The sequence below is a fragment of the Lepisosteus oculatus genome, chromosome 14, assembly GCF_040954835.1.
Source record: "Lepisosteus oculatus isolate fLepOcu1 chromosome 14, fLepOcu1.hap2, whole genome shotgun sequence".
Taxonomy (NCBI): Eukaryota; Metazoa; Chordata; class Actinopteri; order Semionotiformes; family Lepisosteidae; genus Lepisosteus; species Lepisosteus oculatus.
Window position 1 is genome coordinate 41,632,688 of NC_090709.1, and position 10,068 is coordinate 41,642,755.

Here is a 10,068-nt window from a genome sequence, read left to right on the forward strand (position 1 = left end):
AAACAGAGCCCAGGAAATGTCTGCCCTCCGGGAATGAGCTCTTCCCCCTCACGTTCTCCCACACCTCCGGGGCTGCACGAAACACAGGCCTTTCACTTTCTTCCAAAAAAGAGAGAGAGGGAGGGAGGGAGGGGAAGGGATGGGTGTGGGAGGCTATAAAACGAGCCGAGCAGCTCGGGCACCTCCTCACACAGAACCGGAGACGCTCAGAACCGCCCGGTCCGGTCCGGTCTGTTGCTGTTGCTGTTGCTGTTGCTGTTGCTGTTGCTGTATCGAAACCTCATGGCCCTGGACCTGCGGGACGAGGTGTGCTGCTCGTTCGTCTTCTACGCCGTCCTGCTGGTGCTGAAGATGTTCGGCGTCGCCGTCCTGACGGGTCAGTTGCGCCTCCGCAGGAAGGTGAGAGAGAGAGAGAGAACCAGACCCGATCCTGGGTCTCGGGTCGGCGCCGGTCCCGCCCCGCTGTCCTGGAGCGTGGCTTCGCTGTTCTCGTTTGCGTTGTTGTCGTTGTTGTCGCTGTTGGTGGTGGTGCCGTCGTTGTTACTGTTGCTGTTGTAGGCGTCGTCGTCGTGGTTGCTGCTGGTTGTGTTGTTGTTGCTGTTGTCGTTGTTGGTGGTGGAGGTGTTGTTACTGTTGCTGTTGTTGTTGTTGTTGTTGTCGCTGTTGGTGGTGGTGCCCTCGTTGTTACTGTTGCTGTTGTAGGCGTCGGCGTCGTGGTTGCTGCTGGTTGTGTTGTTGTTGCTGTTGTCGTTGTTGGTGGTGGAGGTGTTGTTACTGTTGCTGTTGTTGGTGTTGTTGTTGTTGTTGCTGTTGTCGTTGGCGGTGGAGGTGTTGTTACTGTTGCTATCATTGTTGTCGTTGCTGTTGTTGTCGTTGCTATTGTCGTTATTGTTGGTGGTGGAGGTGTTGTTACTGTTGCTGTCGTTGTCTTTGTTGTTGTAGCTGTTGCTGTCGTTGCTGTTGTTGTTGTTGCTATTGTCGTTATTGTTGGTGGTGGAGGTGTTGTTACTGTTGCTGTCGTTGTCTTTGTTGTTGTTACGGTTGCTGTCGTCGTTGTTGTTGCTGTTGTTGTTATTGTTGTTGTCGTTGCTGTTGCTGTCGTTGCTGTTGTCGTTATTGTTGGTGGTGGAGGTGTTGTTACTGTTGCTGTCGTTGTCTTTGTTGTTGTTACTGTTGCTGTCGTCGTTGTTGTTGCTGTTGTCGTTATTGTTGTTGTTGTCGTTGCTGTTGCTGTCGTTGCTGTTGTCGTTATTGTTGGTGGTGGAGGTGTTGTTACTGTTGCTGTCGTTGTCCTTGTTGTTGTTGTCATTATTGTCGTTGTTGCTGTTGCTGTTGTGGTTGTTGGTGGAGGTGTTGTTACTGTTGCTATCATTGTTGTCATTGCTGTCGTTGTTGTTGCTATTGTCGTCATTGTCGTTGTTGCTGTTGTCGTTGCTGGTTGTGTCGCGTGTGTGTGTGTGTGTGTGTGTGCGGACAGCCTTGTGAGCTCGGGGTGACGGATGTCTCCCCCCTCTCCCTCTCTCTCGCAGGCGTTCGCTAACCCCGAGGACGCACTCCGACACGGGGGGGTGAAGTTCTGCCGCCGAGACGAGGACGTGGAGCGGTGCAGGAGGTGAGCGGGTCGCTATATACACACACACACACACACACACACACACACACACACACACACACACGCCTACTGTGCCCAGGGGCTCACACACAGGAGAGCGATGGGAGGAACGAGCTGCCCAGGACAGGAGGCTCTACTGTACACAGAGGGTGGCGGGGGTGGAGAACAAGCCGCCCAGCCCTGTGGTTGAAGCCGATACCCTGGCTTCTCTCCAGACACAGCTGGGTGAGCTCCTCCAGTCAGGACAGGGGGCTCTTCTGTACACAGAGGGGGGTGGGGGTGGGGAACAGGCTGCCCAGCCCTGTGGTTGAAGCCGATACCCTGGCTTCTCTCCAGACACAGCTGGGTGAGCTCCTCCAGTCAGGACAGGGGGCTCTTCTGTACACAGAGGGGGGTGGGGGTGGGGAACAGGCTGCCCAGCCCTGTGGTTGAAGCCGATACCCTGGCTTCTCTCCAGACACAGCTGGGTGAGCTCCTCCAGTCAGGACAGGGGGCTCTTCTGTACACAGAGGGGGGTGGGGGTGGGGAACAGGCTGCCCAGCCCTGTGGTTGAAGCCGATACCCTGGCTTCTCTCCAGACACAGCTGGGTGAGCTCCTCCAGTCAGGACAGGGGGCTCTTCTGTACACAGAGGGGGGCGGGGGTGGGGAACAGGCTGCCCAGCCCTGTGGTTGAAGCCGATACCCCGGCTCCTCTCCAGACACAGCTGGGTGAGCTCCTCCAGTCAGGACAGGAGGCTCTACTGTACACAGAGAGTGGAGGGGGTGGGGGAACAAGCCGCCGAGTCCCTGTGGTTGAAGCTTCTCTCAGGACGCAGCTGGGCGAGACAGCTGGGACCAGTTGGCGACTCACTGTGGAACGAGCCTGGCCGCCCAGGGCGAGCTCCCCTCACGTGTGGCGCGTTCTGCTCCCCAGCGACGGCCGGGGGCTCTGTGTGGGCGGGTGGGTGGGTGTGTGCGTGTAGGCGTGCGCGCGCGTGTGTCTCCCTGCTGCCGTGAAAAGCCCCTAATCCGCTAATGAGCAGCTCGGAGGACAGAGAGTGGCGATCAAATCCGTTTAACGACTTTAATTGCCGGAAACGGAGATCTCGTGACTCGGCGCAGCTCTCCGCTCGCTAACGATCCGCCGCCCAGCCTGCAGAGGCGCAGACGGTCACACCGAGGAAGGGACTCTGGACAAATATAATCACCCCTCCGTCTCCCCCCGGCTCTCTCTCCAGGACAGGGTCACAGACTGGGGGAGCTGGAATCTGTCCCAGCAAGCAACAGGCACAAGGCAGGGCTCACCCTAGACAGGACAGCAGTCCATCACAGGACACACACACACTCAAACACCCTGGACAGGACAGCAGTCCATCACAGGACACACACACACAGCCTGGACAGGACACCAGTCCATCACAGGACACACACACACACCATGGACAGGACAGCAGTCCATCACAGGACACACACACACTCACACACCCTGGACAGGACAGCAGTCCATCACAGGACAAACACACACACTCACACACCCTGGACAGGACAGCAGTCCATCACAGGACACACACACACACTCACACACCCTGGACAGGACACCAGTCCATCACAGGACACACACACTCACACACCCTGGACAGGACAGCAATCCATCACAGGACACACACACACTCACACACCCTGGACAGGACAGCAGACCATCACAGGACACACACACACTCACACACCCTGGACAGGAGACCAGTCCATCACAGGACACACACACCCCCTGGAGAGGACACCAGTCCATCACAGGACACACACACCCCCTGGAGAGGACACCAGTCCATCACAGGACACACACACACTCACACACACTCACACACCCTGGACAGGACACCAGTCCATCACAGGACACACACCCCCTGGACAGGACACCAGTCCATCACAGGACACACCCACACACACACACACACACACCCTGGACAGGACAGCAGTCCATCACAGGACACACACACACACACACTCACACACCCTGGACAGGACACCAGTCCATCACAGGACACACACAGGACAGGTTACCAGCTCCAAGGACGTGGGCATGGGCGGATTGTTCCACCCTCCCACCCCCCTTTGTGTACAGAAGAGCCTCCCGTCCGGCTGTGTCTGGAGAGAGAGCTGGGCCCCCCCGGTCCTGTTGTATCCGAAGGACGCCGGCGTGCCGTAACCCGTCTCCCCCCTCCTCCTCCTCCTCCCCCAGGCTCCACCGCAACGACCTGGAGTGCATTCTGCCCTTCCTGTTCACCGGCGCCCTGTACTGCCTGCTGGAACCGGCGCCAGCCACGGCCCGGCTGTACTTCCGGGCCTTCTTCCTGGCCCGGCTGGCCCACACCGCGGCCTACCTGTGCGCCCTGCCAGCCCCGGCCCGCTCGCTGGCCTACGCCCTGGGCCAGCTGCCCTGCCTCTCCATGGCCCTCAAGATCCTCATCAACGTCGCCTCCTACTGGTAGGCGCTGGAACTGCGACCCCCCTGGTGGTTTTATCCCCCAAGGGCTGGGGAGCTGGGGGGGCGGTCTGTGAGCAGGATGGGCAGATAATACCCCCCCCCCCCGCCAAGAGACGCCTCTCTCCGTGGGACAAGGTGTGGACCTCGTCTTTTATCTGAGAGACTTTGTCTGGAGTGACACCTAGAGATGGGACCCAGCGCTATATGTTTTGTTGCATTTTCTATTTAAAAGACCCCTGGAGACTCTGCAGACACACACACACACACACTGACCCCTCCAGGACCAGGACTGGACAGCCCTGCTTTAAAGACCCCTGGAGACTCTGCAGACACACACACACACACACACACTGACCCCTCCAGGACCAGGACTGGACAGCCCTGCTTTAAAGACCCCTGGAGACTCTGCAGACACACACACACTGACCCCTCCAGGACCAGGACTGGACAGCCCTGCTTTAAAGACCCCTGGAGACTCTGCAGACACACACACACTGACCCCTCCAGGACCAGGACTGGACAGCCCTGCTTTAAAGACCCCTGGAGACTCTGCAGACACACACACACACACTGACCCCTCCAGGACCAGGACTGGACAGCCCTGCTTTAAAGACCCCTGGAGACTCTGCAGACACACACACACTGACCCCTCCAGGACCAGGACTGGACAGCCCTGCTTTAAAGACCCCTGGAGACTCTGCAGACACACACACACACTGACCCCTCCAGGACCAGGACTGGACAGCCCTGCTTTAAAGACCCCTGGAGACTCTGCAGACACACACACACTGACCCCTCCAGGACCAGGACTGGACAGCCCTGCTTTAAAGACCCCTGGAGACTCTGCAGACACACACACACACACTGACCCCTCCAGGACCAGGACTGGACAGCCCTGCTTCTATTTTACCTCTGCAGGGCTGCTATTGAAAGAAAAACTGATTCAGTTGAACTGGGAAAGCCCAAAAAACAAATGCCTTCAGGCTCCTCAGCAGTATTGTGTAAATATATCATAGGGTGAGGGGCGTTCTTTGTGCTCAGATGTAATACCTGTTGTATTTATTCATATGTGTTTTTTTGTACGCTGTTAATCAACCAGCTTCTCCTTTTTGTCGGCTCATCGTGGGCAAGCTGACTCAGGGGCGCCACCTGCTGGGCAGCAGTGGGCTGACCGCTGTATATTTTATGTCGCTTGTATTTCAGTGGAAACGTTGTAATGCCTCCGTTTTAAATTAAACGAAACACAGAGTGAACTTTATCTCCGTGGTCGTTGTTTGTTTGTTTGTTGTTGTTCTGAATGCCAGCTCTCCCTGAGCCAATACACACACGCACACACGCCCCCTGGACAGGACACACACACACACTCACACACTCTGGACAGGACACACTGACACACCCTGAACAGGACACACACACACACTCACACACACCCACGCACTCTGGACAGGACACACACACACACACACCCACACACTCACACACTCACACACCCTGAACAGGACACACACACACACACACACACACACACACACACCCACGCACTCTGGACAGGACACACACACACACACACACTCTGGACAGGACACACTGACACACTCACACACCCTGAACAGGACACACACACACACTCACACACTCTGGACAGGACACACTGACACACCCTGGACAGGACACACACACACACACCCACGCACTCTGGACAGGACACACACACACTCACACACTCTGGACAGGACACACTGACACACCCTGAACAGGACACACACACACACTCACACACACACACCCACGCACTCTGGACAGGACACACACACACACACTCTGGACAGGACACACTGACACACTCACACACCCTGGACAGGACACACACACAATCACACACGAATGACAGCCCGAGCCGTGTCTCGTTGTACCCACGGCCGCGATCGGGTTCGAGTAAGAGACTCGTGTCTTTCCGAGCGCTGCATCGGCACCGGGCGATCTGATTCAGAACCGGCCCCCAAAAGTCCCCCCAAATTATTACCCTGCTGTCTCTGGTCCAGGGGACACCCACCCCAGTCTGACAGGACAGAAAATAAAACGCGACTCTGCATTGGCCGGGAATCGAACCCGGGCCTCCCGCGTGGCAGGCGAGAATTCTACCACTGAACCACCAATGCCGCGCGTGCCTGTGCCCTCGTGTCTCCCGACTCCCCCGCTGGTCCTGGTGCCCGGAGCCGGAGGCGAGTCTATACACCAAGAGCTGGTGGGGGTGGGGAACAGGCGCGGAAGGAGGTCGGGGTGGCTCAGCGGGAGGGTTCTCGCCTGCGATTCCCGGCCCGTGCAGCCGGTCCCGTTACATTTCCGGCTCTGTGAGACCGGAAATTGAACGCTTGAAGCTCCGACCTGTCCAGGAGCAGGAGATCCTGCAGATTTTTTATTATTATTATAATAATTAACACCCGCGCTTGAAGCTCCGACCTGTCCAGGAGCAGGAGATCCTGCAGATTTTTTATTATTATTATAATAATTAACACCCGCGCTTGAAGCTCCGACCTGTCCAGGAGCAGGAGATCCTGCAGATTTTTTATTATTATTATAATAATTAACACCCGCGCTTGAAGCTCCGACCTGTCCAGGAGCAGGAGACCCTGCAGATTTATCATTACTATCATTATCATTATTACTAACAAGACCCCCCGCGCTTGAAGCTTGTTTCTGCGTGATGGCCGCCTGCCCTGCGTGCGGAGCTGCTCGCCTGCTCGACAGACGTTCAGTAAAGTCGCAGTACCCCGCTCGCCGCCTGGGGAACCCGCGTGTCTCCCGCTCCTACCCCACCTCCACCTGCTGCACGCGCTCGCCCACGCGAGTCGGGGGGGCGGCCCCACTCCCCCCCACACCTGCGGGTATTGATCCCCTCCCCGCCGCTCAAGACGACCGGAGCCCCGGATTGATCCGGAAAGGAGACCGGCGCTTTCTCTCCGCTCAGCTGAACAGTCCTCATTGAGGATGATTATTAACAACACCCTGCTGAATCATCATAATAATAATAATAATATAATAATAAACTTTATTTTGTATAGCGCCTTTAAAGGTGGCTTCTCAAAGCGCTTTACAGGATGACAATAACAATAAATAAGAAGGCTACAACAATAAATAAGAAGATTTCACAAGACAGGACACAATTATAATGACAACAATACAACAATAACAATAGAGGAGACCGTGGAAGGTGTTACTAAGAGCAGAGGGGTGAAGAATGGAACCAGTTAAGTAAAGGCTTTTCTGAAGAAGAAGGTTTTGAGTCTGGATTTGAAGGAGTTTAGAGAAGGTGACTCTCTAATATCCTTGGGCAAGGAGTTCCAGAGCTTGGGGGCGCAGCAGGAGAAGGCCCTGTCGCCTATACAATGTATGATAATGTTATCATCATTATTATTATTATCATTATTATTACTATTATTATAAACACCCGTGCATGGAGCTCAGACCTCTCCAGGAGCAGGAGACCCTGCAGATTTAGCATTATTATTATTATTAACAACAAGAACTAACAGTCTGACAGGACAGAAAATAAAACGCGACTCTGCATTGGCCGGGAATCGAACCCGGGCCTCCCGCGTGGCAGGCGAGAATTCTACCACTGAACCACCAATGCTGCACGTGCCTGTGCCCTCGTGTCTCCCGACTCTCCCGCTGGCCCTGGTGCCCGGAGCCGGAGGCGATTCTATACACCAAGAGCTGGTGGGGGTGGGGAACAGGCCGACCTCTCCAGGAGCAGGAGACACAGCAAGTTTATAATTATTATTATTATTATTATTATTATTAACACCCGCCGCGCTTGAAGCTCCGACCTGTCCGGGAGCAGGAGACCCTGCAGATTTATCATCATCATCATTATTATTATTATTATTATTATTATTAATAACAAGAACAACCGCGCTTAAACCAGAGCAATATTTCGGGGGGATCTTTATCACCTCTTGAGGAATAAAACTTTTAGAACAGGGCTGTTCCCCGTGGTTTTTTTTTGGGTGTGTGTTTTTGTGCGTGTTCGTCTCGCCTGTCCGCAGCCCGGTCCAGAAACCCCCAGTCCACACGGAACTTTCTTTCTCACACGCGAAACGATCATCCTGCTCGACATGATGATTTTTATCTTGGGCTGATTGTTATCGTGGTCTGAATTCTTCTTCATTATAAACTATCTTAAATATTCAATATAAGTGAAATTTAAATGCAATTAAATATAAATGTTAAGTCTGGTCAGCAGACACCCCCTCCTCTCCGAAGGAAAAAGTCGGGTCTGCATTGGCCGGGAATCGAACCCGGGCCTCCCGCGTGGCAGGCGAGAATTCTACCACTGAACCACCAATGCCGCACGTGCCTGTGCCCTCGTGTCTCCCGGCTCTGTGAGACCGGAAATTGAACGCTTGAAGCTCCGACCTGTCCAGGAGCAGGGAACAGTCTTCATTTAATATGATCATGAACAACTACAACCGCGCTTAAACCAGAGCAATATTTCGGGGGGGATCTTTATCACCTCTTGAGGAATAAAACTTTGAAAACAGGGCTGTTCCCCGTGGTTTTTTTTTGTGTGTGTCTTTGTGCGTGCGCTTCCACTCCTGAACTGCACGGTGGCGCCAATCGCTCCCCTCCCCGGCTCTCCTTACCTCGTTTTTTACTCCGCTGTACCGCTGTACACGTCTCGCCTGTCCGCAGCCCGGTCCAGAAACCCGGAACTTTCTTCCAAACACACAAAATGATCATCTTGTTCGACATGACCATTTTTATCTTGGGCTGATTGTTATCGTGGTCTGAATGATATTATTATTATTATTAATAATAAACTATCTTAAATATTAAGTCTGGTCAGCAGACACACACTCCTCTCCCCAAGAAAAATTCGGGTCTGCATTGGCCGGGAATCGAACCCGGGCCTCCCGCGTGGCAGGCGAGAATTCTACCACTGAACCACCAATGCTGCACGTGCGGGGTTCTGCTTCAGGAACGCGCTTCGTGCTCGTCCCCTCCTCCTCCTCCTCCTCCACGTCCACCCGTGTTCGGCTGTGTTCGCGACGGCTCGTGTGGAGGAGTCGTCCTGCCGCCCTCAGAAGCTAAGGTGGCTCAGAACGACCCGCTGGGAGCCCAGAGAGCCGAGTAGGGCCGGGCACAGCGGAGCCGAGCAGACCCGAGCGCAGCCGAGCCGAGTAGAGCCGAACACACCCGAGCACAGCCGACCCGAGTAGAGCCGAACACACCCGAGCACAGCCGAGCCGAGTAGAGCCGAACACACCCGAGCACAGCCGAGCCGAGTAGAGGCGAACAGACCCGAGCACAGCCGACCCGAGTAGAGCCGAACACACCCGAGCACAGCCGAGCCGAGTAGAGCCGAACAGACCCGAGCACAGCAGACCCGAGTAGAGCCGAACACACCCGAGCACAGCCGAGTAGAGCCGAACACACCCGAGCACAGCCGAAGCGACGCGTCTCCTCCACACGAGCAGCAGCTGCTCGACCTGCTGCTCGGGGGGGAGGGACGAGCACGAGGCGCGCTCTTAAAGGCAGAGTCAGCGCGAGCAGCATTGGTGGTTCAGTGGTAGAATTCTCGCCTGCCACGCGGGAGGCCCGGGTTCGATTCCCGGCCAATGCAGAGTCGTGTTTTATTTTCTGTCCTGTCAGACTGGGGTGGGTGTCCCCTGGACCAGAGACAGCAGGGTAATAATTTGGAGGGATTTTGGGGGGGCCGTGCAGGATTGACTGCTCGCTTTAGGACAGAAGCCACCGGACCCCAGGCCCCGCCAGGACCGGGGTCCGAGACCTGTAATCCAGCGCGACAGTCCACACACAGACACACACCACACGGCCACCAGAGGGCGGTAGCGTCGCGCCTATCCGGCTCTCCCGGCCTGGGCTCCTCGCCACAGACAGCGGGGGGTCAGAGTTCTCTCGGGAAAGCGAATTCGGCGACGTCTGCATCGGGTCCCGACAGGTGGAGAGTTCACTCCCGTGCCGCGT

The 10,068-nt window shown here is 55.6% G+C and overlaps 1 protein-coding gene and 5 non-coding genes across 6 annotated transcripts; 2 read left to right on the plus strand and 4 right to left on the minus strand.

Moving 5' to 3' along the window:
* Nucleotides 1-206: 206 nt before the first annotated feature.
* Nucleotides 207-5,335, plus strand: LOC138243182 (prostaglandin E synthase-like). The gene is made up of 3 exons (XM_069198697.1): nt 207-399; nt 1,530-1,612; nt 3,832-5,335. The coding sequence occupies exons 1-3, from the start codon at nt 283-285 to the stop codon at nt 4,079-4,081; spliced, it is 450 nt and encodes a 149-aa protein (XP_069054798.1). The 5' UTR covers nt 207-282; the 3' UTR covers nt 4,082-5,335.
* An 830-nt stretch (nt 5,336-6,165) lies between these two features.
* On the minus strand, nt 6,166-6,236 carry trnag-gcc (transfer RNA glycine (anticodon GCC)). The gene has a single exon. It is a non-coding gene; the product is annotated as a tRNA-Gly (tRNA).
* Nucleotides 6,237-7,640: 1,404 nt separating this feature from the next.
* trnag-gcc (transfer RNA glycine (anticodon GCC)) lies at nt 7,641-7,711 on the minus strand. Its single transcript has one exon. It is a non-coding gene; the product is annotated as a tRNA-Gly (tRNA).
* Nucleotides 7,712-8,357: 646 nt separating this feature from the next.
* On the minus strand, nt 8,358-8,428 carry trnag-gcc (transfer RNA glycine (anticodon GCC)). Its single transcript has one exon. It is a non-coding gene; the product is annotated as a tRNA-Gly (tRNA).
* Nucleotides 8,429-8,963: 535 nt separating this feature from the next.
* Nucleotides 8,964-9,034, minus strand: trnag-gcc (transfer RNA glycine (anticodon GCC)). The gene has a single exon. It is a non-coding gene; the product is annotated as a tRNA-Gly (tRNA).
* Nucleotides 9,035-9,632: 598 nt separating this feature from the next.
* trnag-gcc (transfer RNA glycine (anticodon GCC)) lies at nt 9,633-9,703 on the plus strand. The gene has a single exon. It is a non-coding gene; the product is annotated as a tRNA-Gly (tRNA).
* The last annotated feature ends 365 nt before the right edge of the window (nt 9,704-10,068 follow it).

What these genes read in the sequence shown, in the direction of transcription:
- LOC138243182 (XM_069198697.1), top strand. Translation starts at nt 283, where the DNA reads ATGGCCCTGGACCTGCGGGACGAGGTGTGCTGCTCGTTCGTCTTCTAC. An exon ending in AGTTGCGCCTCCGCAGGAAG is followed by an intron (nt 400 to 1,529) that starts GTGAGAGAGAGA and finishes TCTCTCTCGCAG; the next exon opens with GCGTTCGCTAACCCCGAGGA. An exon ending in GACGTGGAGCGGTGCAGGAG is followed by an intron (nt 1,613 to 3,831) that starts GTGAGCGGGTCG and finishes CTCCTCCCCCAG; the next exon opens with GCTCCACCGCAACGACCTGG.